This window comes from Solea solea, chromosome 1 (genome assembly GCF_958295425.1).
Source record: "Solea solea chromosome 1, fSolSol10.1, whole genome shotgun sequence".
Lineage (NCBI taxonomy): Eukaryota > Metazoa > Chordata > Actinopteri > Pleuronectiformes > Soleidae > Solea > Solea solea.
Genome location: NC_081134.1, coordinates 11,970,090 through 11,990,529, shown reverse-complemented (window position 1 = coordinate 11,990,529; position 20,440 = coordinate 11,970,090). Strand labels below are relative to the sequence as shown.

Below are 20,440 nucleotides of genomic sequence, written 5' to 3'. Positions count from 1 at the left end.
ACAATGAAAACATAAGAGCGAACATGGCCACTCTTGGCTTCCTTGGGGACAAAACACTCATCAAGAGCTGCCAGGCTGAATGGAGTGCAAGGCCATTTTAACTAGGGGTTGACATTTAACTTTTTCCAGTCTTTTACAGTACTGCTATGGCAACCTTATATCTACTGATACCATTTTACGTCTAATCTACTAAACTGTATTGACCACCAAAACATATACCTCCAGCAGTGTTAAAAATATTATGCTTCCATGAAGGAGATATAAACAGCCCACAACATGATTCTGTTACATTGCTGCTTTTATTTAAATTTTTATAGTCCGTACCGTTTAAGTAGCACTGTGTCCCACTGTATTATCATTTTTTAACATAACAATCTGGGAATCAAAAACGTTCCTGAAGTTTTCTAAATTGGTTTCTCGAGTTTCTGGACTTTCATCGCATGGCATCAAAAACATCCCTCAAGATACTTGTGAAAAGAGGCTCTCTCACTGTCACTCATCATCACATGGGCACTGATGTTCTGAAGCCTTTGTGCGACATCATGGAGGTGAGGGGCCAGTGTGGTCCTGGCCAGCCCAGGGCGGGAGGGTGTCTGCAGGCTCTGGTGAAGACACTGAATGGCCATGTGGATCCTAATCCTGGCTGCCATCAACAACAGCTCCTCCTTTGTTATTGAGGTACGTCCATCTGCTTCAGATTCACCCTACAATTTAAATGTGATTGTTAAAATAAGCTACCAACCGAGCATGTGTGATGTTGCATAAAGACTAATTTCATGTGATGTAAATTTGTGCTCATTGGCCACTTTATTAGGTACACTTGTCCAACTGCTTGTAACTGCTAATTGCTAGTGAGTTATTATTATGCATTCAGGTATATATAGATATGGTAAAAATTGGGTTTAGTTTATTCCATCAATTTTTCTTTTGGGGTGACACTGACATTTTTCTTTTGTTCACTTTGTTTTGAAATAATTTGTTTTTGTGAATAAAAACGAATTACAATTACAACTCGTGGCTTCTGTCGACTGTATGTTCGGTCTCCTATTGAGCCACGTCTGAATTGTCAAACAGAGGCCGTAACAGTGATGAAAGAAAGAAAAAGAAAAGAAAAACAACTTTTACCTGAACACAGCAGGCGCCCACACTGACTTTTGCTTGCTGACCTTGTGCCAGGAAGGAGACAAATACTTGTTTCATCCCAAAGACTCGGACTCCAACACTTTTGTTAAGGGACAGGAAGACGGGGCGCAGCGGTGTGTGAGTGAGACTGTTCCAGCTCCACCTACGAACTCTGGCACCTGCCTCATCCAAACACTGACCACCTGATCTGTTTAAGGACAGCCTGCAACACACACACACAGAATGTATTTACACATGACTGAATGTTAATGTTTGGTTTACATGCCTGATGATGAGCTAATTGAATGATCTATACTCCAAAACAAATGAAATGATAGACGTTGTACCATATGTTTCCATTGCTGTGATAGCATGTTGCCCTGCCATCAGACTGGAACACAGCCCTGATTGTTTGCTTGGGGGCATCGCTGTCTTCATACACGATGCAGAGCCTTCCGTTTTCTTCTGTGACCACAATAATGAGAGCCAAGTGGCCTGAGGGATAACTGTTACCATGATGATAAGGATGGGAACACCCACTGGAGAGTGCATGTTGCCTTGTGGTAGAATACGATTGCATCGTTAAATCAAACTCTTTTTCTCTTTTCTATTCATTTTCAATCTGAATGGATACAAGACCTGAGCAGACCCATCAGCAAACGCTGTCAAAAATTTCATGCCACTGGAGTAGTATTTGTGTAGAAATTCTGCCCCATCCTACAAATACAGAAAAATGAATACAAAGTTAAGCAATACTCCACTAAGTCTTTTTTTACAGGACACAGAGGTGTATAGAATAAATAATGGGCAATGCAACCGTAATCTGTGGGTACCTGATGGTGACATATGCCAAACTGAAGTGGCTTGTGGCCACAAACAGGGACAAACATCTGAGCTTCTTCTCCTTTGTCAGTGACGCACTTCTCAGTTGTTCGACTAGGATACACTGTCCAGCGTCCTTTTTCCGGAGCACATGAGAGTCGGAAGGTGAGGAACTTTGATGTTGGGTCAACTAAATGGTGACATCGAACAACTTAGTGATCTCAAGATATTTAAAAAAAAAATCATGAATGGATTAACAGATGGTGAGCAGTTACTTACAAGTTTCTGCTGCAGGTAATTGAACTGAATGATCCTCATGGGCTGTCACTTCAGATTGTGTTCTATGATTAAGTCCAAATACATTGTTCCTGACTTAAATGTCAAGCACTTGCATTCATGATTAGTTTCACTGTATTTGTGAATCTATATTACATTTTAAAAGGAAGATTCATACCCAAGACCCCTTAATATGTCCTCAAAAAACTTGTTATGATCCTGCATTTCTCTGCCTTGGAAGAGAAGCTCCTCTACCTCGCCCTGCAGTGACGCTGAAGTGCCAGTTTTCACATCGCATCTCCGTCTCCCCTCAAACAAACATCTCTGCTCCTGCAGCACCTCACTCAGCTGCTGCCGCTGGGCACAGCAGAAGACTGGGGCTGTCTAGGATGGACACAGAAGAGGGTTGGAGGGGGTCAGCAGTGCATCAGGTAAATTTGAGGGATTTTCTTCTGCACGTAACACTGCATGCCTCACCTCAGGCTTCTGTAGCCATGCATCAAGTGAGGGTCTGGCTTCTCCACCACAATACTCACATTTCACAACATACTCTGTTAATGGCGGGGGCTGGAAGAAAATGTGTTTCCTTCGAATAATCACTGAGATAAATCCTCATAGCCTTGAATGTACATTTACAACAGTAGATACAAATTTGATTTCAGTACCTCTGGAAGAATGGTTGTTTTGTTGATCCTGGTGTTTTCCGACTCTCGATTGTACCTCAGAACTCCTGCAGCTCTGATACAACATGTAGCAGCAGTAGTATCTTAAGAAAAATCACAGCGGTCTCATTGAATTTAGTCCCTGAGCATTGGCACTAACCTAAATATAACAATGACTGGATAACTGCCAGTTTGAAGATGAGGTGTGGTTTTATGTTTACAATGCCATTTCAATTGAACCTGAGGCAGACTCACTGGAAAAGCTGGGCCTCATCTTTGTTCTCCTCCTTAGTTCTGACTGTAGTGAAGTCACTCAAGTGAAGTTTCAGTGATCGCCAGCAAAATGAATCAAAACAGCAGCTATTATATAGTATAGATAGACAGTAATGTACATGCATGACATGTATCTGCTTGCATGTTAATATGGCTACTATTTATTATCATAATAATAATAATAATAATGCAAATTATTATTATCATTATCATGGTACCTTTAAAGCCACATGTTTACAAAGTGCTTTGCCAGACAATATATAAAGCAAAAAAGAAATAAAGCCAGGATGACAATGTCATGCAGGATCAAGTTAATTCATTAATAAAAGCAATACAGGCAAAATGAAACACAAGATACAAACACACAATTCTGACATCTTAAGGCAAGTTGGCATAGCTGGAATTTTTGGGCACACACACACACACACACACTACATTACTGCTGTAAAACACCAAAGAAGAAGAAAACAAAAGCCTTGTATCACCTCAGGACGGTTGTTTCAAAGTCAAAAGGCCCTGATGATAAAAAACCACCAATAAATGTAAGCCTCCTGACCCATGTGAGGATCTAGCTGGCCCACATAGTGTTGCATACCCTAGTGTTGGTAGTAACCATGGAGATGAAATAGGTCGCCAAGTGACTGAACTTAATACCAACAACTACATTGTTCTGTGAAATTAACATAAGTAACATTATACGCTAGAATAAATGAATAAATCAATCCATAAATAAATAATCCTCACTGAGAACCTCATTCAGAACAGAAATTACAAAGGACAATAACAATTGTTCTGAAAATGTCCCCATGAAAAAAAGAATATAACTACATTATATATAATGCATGTTAAATGTCATATGTAATGATAACATTAGTGATATGTAAAATAAATCTATGTAAAGTAAATGAGTAACCTGAGTAAAATGATTTACTCAGGTGGAACCAATATGCGTTAATTAGAGCACGCGGAATTAACCTGCACTCCCCGACGTCTGATTGGTTGTCGAAACACCTGCAGCCACGTTACGATACTTAAATCTGTGACACAGCATTATAAGTGCTCCTAGCCTTTCGTGGACTCAACGAACCGACGCGTGAAGGAAAAATGGCAAGCGCTACTTCTTACTTGACTGTCGGTCTTCTTCTGACATGCGCTTTGGCGCAAACGATACACGGTTTTCGGTTGAGGAAATCAGGAAGAAGGGAAGGGCGAATCGGGGCCAGAACGACAGGTGTCCAAGAGGGTAAAGTTGTGTTTGGGAGGGTTTTTGAGAAGGTGACAGGCCGTGAATCTCCATCAAACTCTTCACTGGACGACGATTCTGCTTATCAGGCGGACTCTCCAGGTAGATATTTGAAATATGGTTATTAATAATAATAATAATAATAATAATAATAATAATAATAATAATAATAATGATGATAATAGTACAAAAATGGTATGTGACTATATTCACGCGCCCGCATGTTGCGTGTTTCCTGTCAGTCAATGGTCAGGGGCAGAGTACCAGTTTCAAGGATGCGGCGTGGAAACGCATGGCTTCCTCGCTGCAGTGTGGCGGAGAACAGATGAGGTTCAAAGCGGTGGGAGCTGGAGCTTCAAATTTTGCAGTAGACCAAGGTAACTGACGGATTTCAGGAGCCCACACCATTATCTATCTATGTAATCTATGAATGTTGATTGTTCAATTTTTAACCCCTCAGGAAAAGAAGCACCTCCCATGGCTTTGTCCCAGGTCCCATCTACCTGTGGTTATACCATGCAGAGGAACCCGTTTGCACTCGTCATGTTGGTTCCATATGATGGTTGCAATGTGGTTCAAGAGGTACATTTTCCAGAATATAAAAGTTGATTTGAATACACTTTTCTTTTAGTTAAAACAAGGAGTGCAAAGATGCCTCTAATAAATTACAATGGCTGTTCAGTTCAAACATGTGCTGGCATGCATTCTGAAATGGAGGCAGCTTAATGGAACTTTGCCATGTTGTATTTACATTTGTAAGTCTTGCACCATTTGTTAACTCTTCGTTAATTTGTCAAAAAGACAGTTTGAATTTTCATTCAACAAAATGAATTGTGGCAATTTTAAAGTAAGTCGACTTTAGACTTGCTCAAACTTGTTTCACTAGTACTTTGCCTGCACAATGTGCTAAATAATACTATAATCAGTATAAAGTTGAAGTAATCTGCCTAACATTTAATTATTTTTTTTTTTTGTCCCCCCCCCCAAGGGTGGAAATTACGTTCTGCCAATGCGTTGGCAGGGAATCCCAGTTTCTCTCTGTTGCCCCAAACCTGCAGAACCTTCTCCTGAACCACAACTGCCAACTAAGAAACCCCAAGAGCCCCAAAAGACTGTGACGCTCATTCCACCAAAACAAGAGCCTCTAAATCCCCAAAGTCAAATGTACTACTGGCATTATCCGTACAATGTAGGACCTCTACCAGATCCTACACCGGCACCGACCACAACACCGGCACCGACCACAACACCAACACCGACCTCAACACCAACACCAACCACAACACCAGAAATGCAGAAGATTATACAGTACCCATTTATCTATCCACAAAACGTTTACTTTCCTAACCTAGTGCATGCACCTGCAGAGCCCACAACTGAGCCCACAACTAAGCCACCCCCTGAGCCCCAGACTCCCCTCAAGATTCCTCCCCAGTTGCCCCCTCAATATCATATGCAGTTTCCTCCTGGCTTCCCGCTTAATTTTCCTCCCCAGTTTCCCCAGCAGCTCCCTCCCCAGTTTCCCCAGCAGCTCCCTCCCCAGTTTCCCCAGCAGCTCCCTCCCCAGTTTCCCCAGCAGCTCCCTCCCCAGTTTCCCCAGCAGTTTCTGAAGCTTCCTCCCCAGTTTCTCCAGCAGCTTCCTCCCCAGCAGCTTCAGAAGCTTCCTCCCCAGCAGCTTCAGAAGCTTCCTCCCCAGTTTCTCCAGCAGCTTCCTCCCCAGTTTCTCCAGCAGCTTCCTCCCCAGTTTCTCCAGCAGCTTCCTCCCCAGTTTCCCCAGCAGCTTCTGCTGTTCCCTCCACAGAAGGATTTCATTCCATATCCAACAACTCCTGCGATGACGACCACCACAGTAACCCCAACCGCAAAGCAAAGTCAACCCGCTCCATTACAATATGGTTTTCCACGCATGCATGCCCCCTTCCCTTTTTATGGTCCATACCGCACATGAGTCAAGCTAGCATGCTGAATGTTTAATAAAATGGTTGAATAACAAGTAGCTGTGTCAGTATTTTTTGATCTTTGTCTCAGCTATTTTATTACTACTTAAACATGGCAAGTTTAAAGGTTTTGTTTGCCTGTACACATCTGTAAATATACTTGGAGGTTGTACTGCACAATTAAATTAACTTGCTTTTAATAAAGCAATGTCACCACTTCTAAAGTGGTACTGTCTTCTTTTGTATTTAACAAAGTTATGGTTGGAAATACCTGGACCTGCAATTGTCTAACACTTTTTTTTGGGTGGGAAATAAGCCAATGACCCAAGAATCTGTTTAAAATTCCCAGGAGGATGAGCAAGTCTGATCTTGGTACCCTCTAATATTGAAATCATTTTAATGTGTATATATCATACAGTTAATGTGATATATTTGTCATTGCTTTCTTTACTATGTATTGTAACACAAGGATGAAACCATAAGCTCTGTCTTTCACTGTATTTTACAGGTTTGATCAAGAGTTTTCATGATTTACCAGTTTGGTTTTATCTATTGTAAAAAGCAAAGACAAAGGTGTTTGCAGTATTGATAATAAAGGATCATATTGCACACATTGTCCAATAAAGACATTGTGTAAAATTAATTAACTACAAATTCATAAACTCTTACTGTGATGTATATGCAGGTAAAATAAGCTGCATAATCTGACATCAAATATAAGCTATACAGTATTGTGCAATAGCCTTATAGTCACCACTAAGTGTGTTGTTCCCCTTGCTGATGCAAAGACAAACATTCTGGAAGCTAAGGCATTAATCACCAAATAATGTGATTAAAAGCTGGTTTTGGGTTAAACTCATACATGTATATGTAATGCTCAAGCATGTCTTGAATAAGCCTGTCGTAAATTAGGGTTCCACTCCAGGTTTTCTAACCCTGCTATTCAATTGTAAATACTAAATACTTGACATGTAGGCCTTTAGTAGCTTTTTTTATTATTTCTTCTATAAAAGGAAACAGTTCTTTTTATACTGCATACATATTTCCTGGTTGTATTTTTATAAACACATTGAGAAATAATTATATATGGTTATTTTAGCATAGTCAGAGCAATCCTAAGACTTCCAAGTTCTTCCTCTTCGATTCTTTTATTTATTAGTTGATCAGAGAGCCCTAACAAGGCCACCTGTTGTGATCTTAATGAACAGCACATGGGAGCTGCAGCTGACAGCTCTGATTGGTTAATTACCTGGTGCCAGTATGACCCCAGTATAAAAACCTTTCCTTCAGTCTTTGTTTTGAATAGCTATCTATCCCAGCCGTACAGCTCCATTATGGCAGGTGAAGCTGGATGCTGCGGTAGACTGCCTCAAACTGTAGCAGTCATTTTGCTCATGTTCTCTTTGGCCCTGAGTATATCTTGTTTTAGCTTGCGAGGGCTGGGCAAAAATGTGCAAAAGCACAAGGTTAGTGAGGCAGCAGTGATGAAAGAACGGGCAGGAAACATCCTCGTGAATGGGAATGAGTTGAGCTCTGAGCCAGGATCTTCCTCTGTTGAGGCTTCAGGCAACAATGATGATGATCCACATGTGGACCTGGGTCAATCCGAGGACACGGGTGAGTTTTTGTCTCCTACTTAATTTGATATGCTACATGCAAATATCCATGGAAAAATGAACAGGATAGCGAACAATATTTTATTTGTCTGACATTTTGAAGAGCTGTTTGCACAGGAGTCACAGCTGGATGAAGTCATGGCCAATAAAGCAGCATGGGAGCTCTTGAACCCTACACTGCGTTGTGGTCAAACCAAGATGAAGTTCAAAGCCATGGGACCTGGTGCTGCTGATTTACAGCTAGACATTGGTATTGTAACACATCCAAGCTTCTCAAGAAAGGACTTTGTTCAAGTTTAAGTAAATGTTTGATGACCCTCTTGCAGGCAGTGGATACTCCCTTCCTCTGAACCAAGTGAATGAAAACTGTGGGTACTCGATGCAACAGAATGCACTGGGTCTTGTTTTGGTTGTCCCATATGATGGCTGCAATGTGCTGCAAGAGGTATACCTGCTTCACTTTTCTCATCGTGGTCTTAACTAGTTGAAGGTTTTCATGGTAGCAAATACTTAGTGTGGTTAAAAGTTGTATCACTCGAGTGCTATATATGCAGTTTACTGATTTGGATTTCAATGTCCAAACTAGAATTATAGGGATAAGGTGTTTGTTTGTAAGAAATTGAAAGTAACAATGACGATGGGAGTATATTCTCAAAACAAATTACTTCATTTCAGAATGGAAACTATGTGGTCCTGATGAGATGGCTGAACACTCCAGTTAAATTTACCTGCCCCATCTTGCAAAGTATTGAAGAAACACCTGATTCAGTGACCCTTAATCCTGCCCTCCATCCCCGGAAACTTGCTTCACATCAAAAGCCTTGGAGCATGAATCGTCACAAGCGACAAACTCCACCTTCCGATCCCAACAGTCAATATTATCTATATTTGTATTACTTGAATTGGCTCCGAACTTATTACCCATACTACTATTATTACTACTACTACTACCCTTACTATAATTCTCTCCCTGCAACTGTGCCACCTGCCACTACTACCACTGCACCAATCATGACGACCACCACTGCACCAATCATGACGACCAACGAGGTGACGCCTGCCACTACCACCACTGGACCAGACATGACGACCAACGAGGTGACGCCTGCCACTACCACCACTGGACCAAACATGACGACCACTGAGTCCCCACCTCCCTATTATACGTTCTACTACCACCCTAATGCAGTACCTAGCAACTCTGACATTTTCTACTATGCAATCATTCAGCATTTCTATGGAAGAGATCCAATGCAAACTACTGCTCTGCCGCCTACATCCACAGCTCAGCCAACTGACACGGCAACACCAAGTCAATCGAGCCCTGTGACAACTACAACTGCTCCCACCCAACAAACGACTAAAAGATGTTCTGAAACAACACCCACGAGTAGTACCAGTGGCAGTAGCACCACCAGTAGTAGTAGCACCACCACCACCACCACCACTAGTAGCAGCAGTAGCAACTATCCAGGTCCACTGAGTCCCTATGTAAATTACATGGACCAACCCTTCAAACCGTATGTTTTATTCGATGCCTTAAAAAAGACTGGCGAGCTTCCAGATGACCAAAAATACATGCCATCCGCTGGTTACAAATCTGGATTCCAGGCTCAAGCATATCCAAACCTATACTGGCAAGGTGTACCGTGGCAAAATTATCCTCCGATTGACTGGGAAAATCTGCAGCCAAAACAAGCTTGAACCCAAATGGTAAGGCTAGATTGAATTTTAATGTTTGCATCAGTATTGGTTTTTGCGCCCTCCATTCATTATGTCTGTCTTTCAGGAGCTGCTGTCCTGGGAACATGGGTCTAATAAACTTGTTTTACTTTGAACTTTGGAGGTCATGCTTCATTTTATGACGGTGTCTCTTTTGTATGTACTTTGGCATATGGTGAAATTACATTTGTGTTGGTAAATTGACCTGTAGTCAAACATCTGAGCACAAATTGTGGGTTGCACTAATGAAACCTTTTGAATATGAAATTAAAGCTGTCAAATACCCAAGATCCTGAGTATCGAGTCACATGCAACTGCAGTTACTTTTATATAGTGACTAAATACTGCGGTTTATTGAAATGATCTCAATAGTATCCATGAAGATGGTTAATCTGTATTAAAGTAGGGTTGAGTACTAGTCTAATTCAGTTTTTCCGCCAATGTGCTGCAGCTCTACATAATACTGTGCGCACACCGTATGTTCCTGCACTTTAACTTGGCTCTTTGCATGTGACGGATGCATGCGTTTCAATGCAATTATAAGTTCTTTATTTTAAGAGCGCATGTGACTGTAAAATCAAACACCGAAACATGTTGAAATAAGTTTGTTACAACATTAAATAGACCATGGATGGAAGAGACTGACACTGCCATTTTTGTAGTGGTCAACAGTAAAAACTGTGCATCTCTTCTAAATATCCTCAATCTATCTTTGGCTATATTTCCAGCCAGAGCACTAAGCTCCTCCCCCACAGCTGGCATTTGCCCCACCCTCTCCAAATAATTTGTCTTCATGCAGGATTATGATGTGGACATGGAAGAGGAGGGAGAAGTGTTTATACGAAAGGCCACAGTGGGAGGACTGTGGAGATGACAACTGTGATCCACCACACCAGAGAGGAGGAAGAGGCTGCATGGTCAACAGTCGCAGCTGGGCTGAGGAGCTCCAGGATATCTTTGCACCTCAGGATGTAGACTGTTACAGGAGAGGGCGAACCATACTCTCCAGCATCTCTGTGAGTCATTAACCTTATCCTGTTTGAGCCGCACAAGCACTGAAATACTGTCCGTGTATCCTCATTCGTTGAGACAAATTCCACTGCATCTCTTAACTGGAGGACAACAGACATTTAAGGGTTTCTTTGAATGACAGATTACAGAAAGGAATAAAAAGTCATTGTTTACTGATGATGGGGTAAACGTGAAATAATTTGCAGTATAGTTTAGCTACCATGTATGATTTTAATGGCCTGCGAGAAACGACAGATTTAAAATGATAGCGTTGTTTAAAGGAGCCTTCCTGCATGGAGTTTGCTTGTTCTGCCCATGTGTGCATGGGTTTTCTCCAGGTTCTCCAGTTTACTCTCACAGTCCAAAAACATGCAGATTTGGGGATTACGCAAAGTGGACACTCTAAATTGACCGTAGTTGTGAGAGTGCATGGTTGTTGGTCTCCCATCACCCCCCCGTGCCCCTCATGTGGAGGATACAGCGGTTGAAGATGGATAGATGTTGTTTAACGGTCTAGTAAAAATTATAAATGTTTTGGGTTTCCTAGCCTTAGAATAGGCTATTTGTATATACTTTAGGCAACGGCTTTGCTTTAACAAAGTCCTCCATCTTGTTTCTATAGCAGCCTGAGTGGACAGACCAGCCAAAGTGTATGTGTCTCATTTTGAAGACACATACACATAAACCTGATCTATAAACTAAATGCATGCATCTATATCATTGGGGAACGAATAAGCTGGTGGACATTACTGTTGATAACATCCTTTCTTGTATGCAAAGGCCACCATAGATCTCCAGGGAGCATGGGAAAGGGAGGGGGGGGGGGAGTGAGTGACAGAGTCCTCCATGTGTTGCAATCTGCTGTTTCACCATTTGAGGTCATTAATTCTTACACAGTGGACTTTAAATCATCCCTTCGCTGTCACATGGCACCGTAGGGACACACAATGTGTGTATTTGTATTCCTGTGTACGCACATGTGGGCACGTGCACTGTGCTCCTCCTTGTTTCTCTTCCGGCTCATCACACTTGTGTGTGATCTGTGAAGTGGAATAGGGGCGGACGGGCGGGCGGGGAATTCCTTCAGGAGGCAAAACAAATAGACAATGTGTAATTAAAAATCCACAGCTCTGTTCCCCTGCCACGTCAGAGTGGCTGACATTTTTTAGAGGAGCATTCGTTGATCAACAGCGGCCTCCTCAATGATTTTGTGTTCCAGGTTTGTGGTGTCATTTTTTAACCGATTCATCTCTCTATCTCTTTTGGGGACACAGAAGCTGCTATTATGTGTTCCTTCCCTTCTAGTATGAAGCAGAGTCTGAGAAAGCATGTGATGAAGATGGAGGAACAGATAACAGATCAGCAGAGCTCCCCCCCCTCCCTCCCTCTCTCTCTCTCTCCCATCATCCTTCATTTTTCTCTCCTCCTCCACTTCCGCCTCTACCCACTCTTTCCTCTCCGGTTCTCACATGAACCCCCTCCCTCTTTCTCCTGCTCTCTCCTCCCTCCCTCCCTCCCTCCCTCTCCTGCATGAAGCTGCAGTATATGAGAGGGTCTCCTGGGTCCAGCTTCACTGCAGTGTAGAGAAAGGCACAGCGTCTGTTTCAGTACGATGCGATAAAGGATGGTGCACCAAGAGAAACGCATTTACCAGGTGTGTGGGTTTATGTTATGTATGACACAGTGTGTAATGTGCAGCGTGTATCATATGTATCATATATTATTCACAAGTATACATGATAGGTATCCATCATGGCTGTGCTGCTGTAAAGGAATCAGCCATACTGGAGCAGATGTGTGGTTGTAAAGGGAGTGGGTGTGTGTTTTTTTTTTATTTGCTTATCTCTGCTTTGACACCTTTTCTGTAACATCAGGAACGATTCCATCTCGGCACGATTGATGTCTCTATAAATTGTGTCACCTGCTTTGTTCTGTTTTTCATAAATAGAATCATCATGACTGAGTGTTTTTACCATATGTGATCACATCAAAATAGGCTTTGTGTGAATGTGTGCGTGCGTGTGTGTGTGTGGAGACAGTTTGCTGGTTAGGTCGTAGATAAGCATTAGGCCAAGCGTTTGTCTAAAAACGATCAACTGTGATTTATGTTCTTACATCACAGCATCATATCATGATGAACCACAAAAAGCGATGTGTGTGTGTGTCTCTGATGTTTTGGGTTATTTAGGGAAGTGGCTTCTCTAATCTTGGTGGTGTTATGGCTTGCTTGGTGATGGGGGGTCTGCGTGTCATCGACCCACATTTCGAAATTTGGCACAATACCATAATATAAGATACGTTTATAGAATAGGAAAATGTTGTTCAGCAGCATTTAATCGGTTATTTAATATAACAATATCAAAATACCATAAAATAGTTGAATAGATGAAGGCAATTCAGATGAAGTGAACATGACACAGTAAGAGAATCATTTTACCTGGGAATGGAGAAGTCGAAAAGGGAGCAGAGGATCAAAGGTATCAGAATCGAATCAGGACAAGGAAACTTCTGGATGCTGAGAAATGAGTCACCAGATAAATGTGAGGAGGATTAAGAGAATGTTAAGAGAGTGAGAAGGTGTGAAATAGAGGAAACGCACGGCATTTTTAAATCATTTTAGTTAGCCAAAGAAGACCTTCATTGGAGCCCTGCAGCAGTTATTGTCATGTGATTGCAAGAGATTAACACTGAGCTTAAAAATGTATTTATTTCTGTATTTGGTTATAAGAAGAGAAGGAGAACAAGGTGCATTTAAAACAAATATTTAAAAATACTATATATATATATATATATATATACATATATTTATTTATTTTTTGTCTAAAATGTGTCCCCCATTTTTGTCATCTGTATGATGTGTGGACTGGGAAAAAAAAGCAAAAAATTCTAACTCTTCTTCCATTTTGAAAAGGTTAGGATAAATGACACAGCAGGTCTATTACATGCTTTGCCGTGTGACTGAATGATCTTTTCTCATTCATTTACTCATGGGAGCCGTGCTCTATCCCAGGATGCATTGGGTGTTAAGGCAGGAGACATCTCGGACAGTAAAACAGGGCAAACACATGCATTATATTATTATATTATATGCACTGTATGTAATATTGTCTGGACCTAGGAGAAAAGGCACCTGATCTACTTTTAAAAACACGTTTTATTTGATAATTTAATAATATTGTACAATAATAACGACAGCTGGATTATCTTCATGTGCGACTGGCCATAAATTGGATTACAGGGCTTTGCTCATGTCTTTCCATCTACATTTTCTCTGCACAATGGATACTTATCCCTCCCTCTTCCTTTAATCCCCCTTTCAAAGTGGCCTATTAATAGCTCAGATTTGAATATCAGTTTACACACACCCCTCTGAATTATTTCCTCCAATGTGTCAAGCGGAGATACAGCCACAGCACTTTTATTCAAACTCTTTGTACTTGTGGATTTTCTTTTTTAACATGTTGTTTCTGACCACAGGCCCAGAGGAATGAGAGAGAGTGCATCAGGCAGAAACTCGCCCTTGGCAGTTTCTATGACGACGAGCCCGTCATCTACACCAGCTGCAGCAAGAATGGTCCTTCCTCTCGGTGGGTTTGAGTCGTGTGCGTGTGTGTGTGTGTGTGTGTGTGTGTGTGTGTGTGTGTGTGTGTGTGTGTGTGTGTGTAAACGTGTGTTACAGTTTGGTCATGAGGACGAGAGCTTGTTTTAGCCTCCAACAGGTGACACATTGTGGCACAAAAGTGGAGACCTACTCCAACCTAATATGTTGGTGTGAAACCAAAAGTATGAGTCTAATCATCTTTGTAGCAACCAGGTATCTTCAAATTTGGCAATTTAAAAAAAAATTCAGTTAAATGTGAAACAGCATTTTAAAATAATCTGAGATAATCTGAGCTAATGGATGTCACAAAGCAGACACCACTAGGCTATTGTGTGTATTTTGGAAAACGCATGGTTTTCCCAGGACATAAGTCCCCATTTTTGTTGCATATGTAATATCTGAGCTCAGTTGACATGGCAAACGCAAGCAGGGATTTAACAACCAGGAGAGGGAGCTGTTCAATAGCTCACTACATTTAACAACTGAGAAAGGCAAAGCAACCACCGGAATTCCCATTACCTTTCACCAAAGTGAAAGATTTCCTGAAAAGCCACAATCATATTTACAGTCAGGCCGAGAGAAGTGACAACAATACCTTATTGACTTTGAGCAACAGAACAAAGATTTGTGGGTGTCGGAAAGAGCTGGCACCGAGGGGGCGGCGCTCTGATGAAACAGAGATTACTATGCCTCAGCGTCATAAATCAGACACATTTGCAGGAAATTCTCTCAAAAATGATACAGAGAGGTGATTGTGTGATGCCAAAATGAAATGTCTCCAGTGAGAAAAAAAAAATTAGGTATAGTGGGATGAAACTGAAATGCCAGTGTAGTATCTGACTCATTCATTTTCAAATCTCGATGTTAATGCACCAGTGCTAAAGCATTTTTTGTTTCACCTGGGACATGTAGTAACCATTATGCAAATGCTATTCACAAAAAAATTGAGGAAATAATTGCATTTTTTAAGCATTTTTTTTATTGGTGGAAAAAATGCAAACTCATGGCCAAGGCTTACACACAACACACACTAACACACACAATGGAAGATTCCCACTGTTACAAAAGCTGGCATAGCCTAAAAAAAAAACAACAACACAAAAAAGAATATTATGCATTTCATTCCAAAAATGATAATACATGTACGTTCAATGTGATGAAGAGTAGATGACACACATGAAATCAAACGAAAGGGAATCATAGTTCATATTTCTTATCAAAGTGTATGACGTCCTCAGAGACACACACACACACACACACACACACACACACGCTCTGGAAACTTTGCATTACATCACACACATGTTGGTTAACCATGAAGCCAGTACAGCACAACTTTTTTTCATGACAGCCATGAGGGGGTGACTTAATTCATAGTGGCTGCCTTTTAAGGAAGTACAGATTTATCTGTGAACCAAACGCTGAAAGAAGTGGTTCCTGTTATGAGTCCAGGGCTATGATTGGTCTTAATGTGTCTTGCCCAGAGGTTAAGGAGGGCCAGGCCTTAGTTTGGGTTGGAAATTCCAAAACAACCCTGTCCACACTGTTTGTTTTTGTGTATGTTATTGTTCTTACCCTGTTGAAGTGTTACTTTTGGTTAATAGGTTCTTTCAGAGTGTCATGATCAGGAATTCAGTGAATTGCCTTTTTGAGCTCTTGGAAAAACTGAGGTCAAGGTTTTGCTGTGACTGCTGTGAGGGACCGGCTTTTATGTTTGTCAATCTAATAGTTGGGGATCGCAGTTGCTTTCGTTTCTAGTGGATGAGGTCATACTGGGTGACATTTCTTATGTAATTATTGAAGGTGTCATTCCAAAACTGCATATGTTATCACTACATGGATTGATAGACATACTGTACGTTATTAATCGAGGCACAAGTGGGACATTTTGTATTGTTACAAGGTTCAACTCTTTTTGGAAGTCTTTCCATAAAACAAGTGACGATGCATGCACTGATAGATTTGATCCTATTTAGCCATGAGAGAATCACTGAAGTCAGATTGAGCCGTGACATACAAATACTGTATACAGCATTGAGACTCTACTTATCTTGACTTAACTAAAACACAAAAAGAAGGTTAGGGTTAGAAAATCTCTACAACCAATCAGTTACTGTCCTCACCTCTGAACAGGTTTCATTAAGACTGAGACATTTTGAGAGTCTCTTAATTGAACTCTAACGTCTCCTCTCTCGTGTTCATTGTGTATTTCCCCTCAGGCTGCAGCAGAGTGGGGTGAACCTGCAGGTGTGCTTCGTCAATGACAGCAATAGTGACAAAGACAGTGATGCAGAGGACAGCAGGACAGAAACCAGTCTGGACACACCGTTGTCACCTGTGGTAGGAACAGTCTCGCCCCCCCCCACCACTCTCAATACTCTGCGTCATAACCGCCTGAGAATACTGTGTAACGTATACTTCCTCTCCAGAGCAAGCAGAGCTCCTCATTGTCAGACCGTGACACAGCGGAGGAGGACTCAGACCCGTTAGATGACTGCAGCGGGTTCTGGCAGGTGCAGCGGAGACTGCAGGAGGAGGCCAAAGTGGCTCTGGCTCTGGCTCGACCCATGGCTCGCATGCAGGTCGAGGTGGAGAGGCAAATCCAACTGCACAGACGTTCACCAGTGGCTGACTTGGTTAGTCAGTGTGTGTACATGTGTCTGTGTGTGTTGTGGGGCTATACAAATGAAGTCCAAATGAACTTGAAGTAAAAGTTAACTGAGCTGCTATTATGGGAAACACAGTACTGATGACATGTGGTAATTGCATGCTGCGAAAGTCAGTTGGGGTTTAAAAGTGGATGTGCATGTGACCACTCTCACAGATTTCCTGAACAAGATTTCAATTTCTAAATTTAGTCAATATTGAATCACTCGGGGAGATTTCAGTCACTAACACTGACATGAAAGAAATTCTCAGGACAAAAAAAAAGCTTCTTTTCCCTCCTCCGTTCCATCCAAAATGAATGAAGACAATTGCCTTTAGGCCCGGCTGTGTCTTCAGTGGAGGAGCTCCTGTAGCTTCTGCCATGTTTTCAACTTCACGATGCTCTCACGTGGGCAGATCTTGTGAGACTAATGACGTTACTCATGGCCTGGTAGAAGTAAACAAAAAGGGTTTTTTAAAAGGCTTGCACAAACGGCAAAGAACACACACTTTAGTTTGTATCCACATTGTGAGCTGTTTTGCACACACTGTATATAATCTCCTTTCTGTGTGTGTGTGTTTCTATGTAGCTTCCCCATTTGCCTCACATCAACGAGGGCTTGATGAAGAGGACTTTGAGGCGAGGAGACATGAGAGACATGAGTCTTGGACAGCTGCAAGTCATCACAAACGACTTACACTCACAGATTCAGAGTGAGTAACACACACACACACACACACACACAAACATACAGTGTATGAAACAGACACTGTTATGTGTATACTATGTATTATTATTTAGTGGCTTAATAGAAATATGTTTTAGAAAATATTGAATTACTGATTTAAATGCACTTTAATGGCTCTCAAAATAATAAAAAAAACAATATACAAAATAAAAACTGAGACTTGAAGGTGCAAAGTGTAAGGAAACACACAGAGGACTCCTGGCAAAAGTACATATAAAAGGTTTATTCTAAACCTTATACATTTTAGAGCTGAAACAATTCATCGATTACTAAATTAATCAACAACTGTTTTGATAATCGATTAATCGGTTTGAAGCTTTATTCATGATTAAAACAAGATTTCTGATAGTTTAAGCTTCTTCAATGTGAATATTTTCTTCATTTCTTTGCTCTGGATAACAAAGAAATAACTTTGCTTTGAGGACAAAACAAGACATTTGAGAACATCATCATTTCCTGGTTTGACGTACACAGATCAACATTTTTTAAGGTTTTCTGATATTTTCATGGACCAAACCATTAATCGAGAAAACTTACTTGTATACTCTAATACACTTATAATAAAGTACTCATCAGTAGTTTTAATTTCTGCCATGTATATTCAAAATATGAGCTTTTTTCCAAATGTAACGCTCCTGACCCATCAGATAAGTCCCACCAATGCTTTAGTCTTGATTATATTGCATCTATAATTTTTACCCAGGTTTAAATGAAGAGCTTGTGCAGCTGCTGCTGATGAGGGATGAGCTGCATGTGGAGCAGGACGCCATGTTGGTGGACATAGAGGACCTCACCAGGTGATGCTCTCATATCGCTGACTGTTCTTTGTCTCACAAGCTACATTTGGATCTTTACTGGACATCTTATCGTCATCTTCTTGTTTTGTCTTGGTTTTTTTGTTGTCTTTACAGGCACGCTCACAGCCACCATCGTCACCAGGCAGAGAAATCTCTCTCGAAATGAAACACCCACGCCACCCCCCCCCCCACCCAACATGTGTCCGTCTGCACGTCATCCGCCCTGCTGCACCAGTGTTACTCATGTAACTCCATCTGTGCTGTTCCTAAAGAGCTGAATACGGCACAAATAGTTATTATCACATACGCAGTTGTGTTGCACTATACAGGATGTTGTTGAAGGGCAGAGGAGAGCGCTGCTTTCACACACAGCTGGGGTGGTGCAGGCTTTTCACTTCCACTCAGCATGATTAATCACAGCACATTCCAGAGAATGGAAACTCTTGACTTAGTTCCATCCCCAACACTGATTTACCTCTTGATTGATTTTGCACAGTACACTCATGTATGCCAGTGTGGACTCAAAATGAAGAAGTGTCCAGTCTTCTCTACATTGGCCCCCGTTCACCAGTTTCACTAGAAGCACTGTCATCACCTTTTAGCACGGGAATTTACCGTCTGAGCAACACAAAACAAACAAAGGAATAAATAACATGATGCAGCTTAGCTTCACCGGTCTTGAAAAGATCATACTCAATTGGCTGTGACAGTTTCCACCAACCTGCTTTAAATGCTGTATGTATTTAAAAAAACAAAAAACAAAACTTGAGCGTTTTGGAAACATTTGTATTCGTCAAATGCGGTGGTGACACTAGATACTCAACCAAATGAGACGTGGGTTCAAAAATGATTTGGGCTCCACACATAGAGAAAGAGACTGAGGAAGCATAACTGAACGGCATGCTGACATGAACAGCCTCTTAATAAAAATATGCAACTATGTGATTTTTGCTATGCTCAATTTACCAATGCTCATCAAAGTTGAACATGAAGAAAAAATAAAAGTATAAGACAAATATATTAATAACCTAAAATAAGCTATATCTATTTTGTGTGTTTAAAAGGTTTATGGACATACCGTATGTAAATGGTGAACTTTATTGAAAGGACAAGCCTTGTCGTCTCTCTGTGTTTAAGTGTGTTCACTAGAAGCTTTTCAAGAATGTCAATCAATCAACACAAAGGGATCTTTCAATTCCTATTGTTTGCTCCATGAATTGCTCTGTCAACGTTCCGTATAATGATTGTATAATGATTGTAAAAAATAAAAAGGATAAATAAATGTTTCACTGGTGTGAACTCCATATTTTACAAGACCTATTTTGCATTGCGTGTTCCGACTAAATCTGCCCGCGTTGACTTACTGTAAATGAAAGAAAGTGAGTGGGGTTTCTCTATGCTTTCACACTTCTGTTGACACTTATGCAACCTCTATGTGAGTAAGGGTGCTGTCACTGTGGGGACAAAAAAAAAACTTTGTTACACGCAGTTGGTTCAAAATAAACTGCTATTGATGTATCATTAAAAGAGTTCATTTACTCTTTGGAAAAATTCCAATATTGTCATTAAAATATACATTATTACATTCATTATTTCAATGAATGGACTGCAAAAATGAATGCAAATGTGGTGGGATGATATTGAAAAAAAGGCAGATGATCAGAACTGAGGGATTGGAACTTATTGAAGGCAACATAGCAGATGTTTAAGACACCTACAAATACCTTGGAATCCCACAAGCAAATGGTGACCATTGAAGGGGTCACAAGGAGATCTGCCACAGCCAAATAGCTACACCGAGGAAGACAGGGCCTCGAGTCAGATGAATGGTCCGAAAAAGATCCAATAAGCCATCGATACCTAGATTTAACCTGGCCAAATGAAGAGATACAGGCCACTGACCACTATGATACCGTGCAGGACCCCAGGGCACGGGTAGAGGACCCGAGCTTGGAGGAGACAC

The 20,440-nt window shown here is 41.2% G+C and overlaps 4 protein-coding genes across 4 annotated transcripts; 3 read left to right on the top strand and 1 right to left on the bottom strand.

Moving 5' to 3' along the window:
- Positions 1-330: 330 nt before the first annotated feature.
- LOC131472573 (glutamate-rich protein 6) lies at positions 331-3,283 on the bottom strand. Its single transcript, XM_058649903.1, has 10 exons — positions 3,138-3,283; positions 2,886-2,986; positions 2,698-2,787; positions 2,399-2,604; positions 2,224-2,285; positions 1,956-2,134; positions 1,757-1,839; positions 1,470-1,628; positions 1,126-1,345; positions 331-704 (listed from the first exon to the last, which is right to left on the bottom strand). Exons 1-10 carry the CDS (start codon positions 3,154-3,156, stop codon positions 447-449), a joined length of 1,377 nt encoding a protein of 458 aa, XP_058505886.1. The 5' UTR covers positions 3,157-3,283; the 3' UTR covers positions 331-446.
- An 881-nt stretch (positions 3,284-4,164) lies between these two features.
- LOC131466049 (uncharacterized) lies at positions 4,165-6,560 on the top strand. Its single transcript, XM_058639112.1, has 4 exons — positions 4,165-4,500; positions 4,641-4,775; positions 4,859-4,980; positions 5,387-6,560. The coding sequence occupies exons 1-4, from the start codon at positions 4,260-4,262 to the stop codon at positions 6,344-6,346; spliced, it is 1,458 nt and encodes a 485-aa protein (XP_058495095.1). The 5' UTR covers positions 4,165-4,259; the 3' UTR covers positions 6,347-6,560.
- A 1,000-nt stretch (positions 6,561-7,560) lies between these two features.
- Positions 7,561-9,882, top strand: LOC131466890 (uncharacterized). Its single transcript, XM_058640477.1, has 5 exons — positions 7,561-7,952; positions 8,055-8,201; positions 8,278-8,396; positions 8,627-9,664; positions 9,741-9,882. Exons 1-4 carry the CDS (start codon positions 7,670-7,672, stop codon positions 9,653-9,655), a joined length of 1,578 nt encoding a protein of 525 aa, XP_058496460.1. The 5' UTR covers positions 7,561-7,669; the 3' UTR covers positions 9,656-9,664; positions 9,741-9,882.
- A 2,321-nt stretch (positions 9,883-12,203) lies between these two features.
- zgc:153615 (uncharacterized protein LOC777747 homolog) lies at positions 12,204-19,763 on the top strand. Its single transcript, XM_058634964.1, has 7 exons — positions 12,204-12,338; positions 14,162-14,271; positions 16,505-16,625; positions 16,715-16,921; positions 17,522-17,645; positions 18,384-18,477; positions 18,592-19,763. The coding sequence occupies exons 1-7, from the start codon at positions 12,309-12,311 to the stop codon at positions 18,641-18,643; spliced, it is 738 nt and encodes a 245-aa protein (XP_058490947.1). The 5' UTR covers positions 12,204-12,308; the 3' UTR covers positions 18,644-19,763.
- Positions 19,764-20,440: the final 677 nt, after the last annotated feature.

What these genes read in the sequence shown, in the direction of transcription:
- zgc:153615 (XM_058634964.1), top strand. Translation starts at nt 12,309, where the DNA reads ATGGTGCACCAAGAGAAACGCATTTACCAG. An exon ending in ACACACCGTTGTCACCTGTG is followed by an intron (nt 16,626 to 16,714) that starts GTAGGAACAGTC and finishes CTTCCTCTCCAG; the next exon opens with AGCAAGCAGAGCTCCTCATT. An exon ending in GTTCACCAGTGGCTGACTTG is followed by an intron (nt 16,922 to 17,521) that starts GTTAGTCAGTGT and finishes GTTTCTATGTAG; the next exon opens with CTTCCCCATTTGCCTCACAT.
- LOC131472573 (XM_058649903.1), bottom strand. An exon ending in AAACAACCATTCTTCCAGAG is followed by an intron (nt 2,788 to 2,885) that starts GTACTGAAATCA and finishes ATTTTCTTCCAG; the next exon opens with CCCCCGCCATTAACAGAGTA. An exon ending in GACATATTAAGGGGTCTTGG is followed by an intron (nt 2,286 to 2,398) that starts GTATGAATCTTC and finishes ACTTAATCATAG; the next exon opens with AACACAATCTGAAGTGACAG.
- LOC131466890 (XM_058640477.1), top strand. Translation starts at nt 7,670, where the DNA reads ATGGCAGGTGAAGCTGGATGCTGCGGTAGACTGCCTCAAACTGTAGCA. An exon ending in TGATTTACAGCTAGACATTG is followed by an intron (nt 8,202 to 8,277) that starts GTATTGTAACAC and finishes ACCCTCTTGCAG; the next exon opens with GCAGTGGATACTCCCTTCCT. An exon ending in GCTGCAATGTGCTGCAAGAG is followed by an intron (nt 8,397 to 8,626) that starts GTATACCTGCTT and finishes ACTTCATTTCAG; the next exon opens with AATGGAAACTATGTGGTCCT.
- LOC131466049 (XM_058639112.1), top strand. Translation starts at nt 4,260, where the DNA reads ATGGCAAGCGCTACTTCTTACTTGACTGTCGGTCTTCTTCTGACATGC. An exon ending in TTATCAGGCGGACTCTCCAG is followed by an intron (nt 4,501 to 4,640) that starts GTAGATATTTGA and finishes GTTTCCTGTCAG; the next exon opens with TCAATGGTCAGGGGCAGAGT. An exon ending in AAATTTTGCAGTAGACCAAG is followed by an intron (nt 4,776 to 4,858) that starts GTAACTGACGGA and finishes TTAACCCCTCAG; the next exon opens with GAAAAGAAGCACCTCCCATG.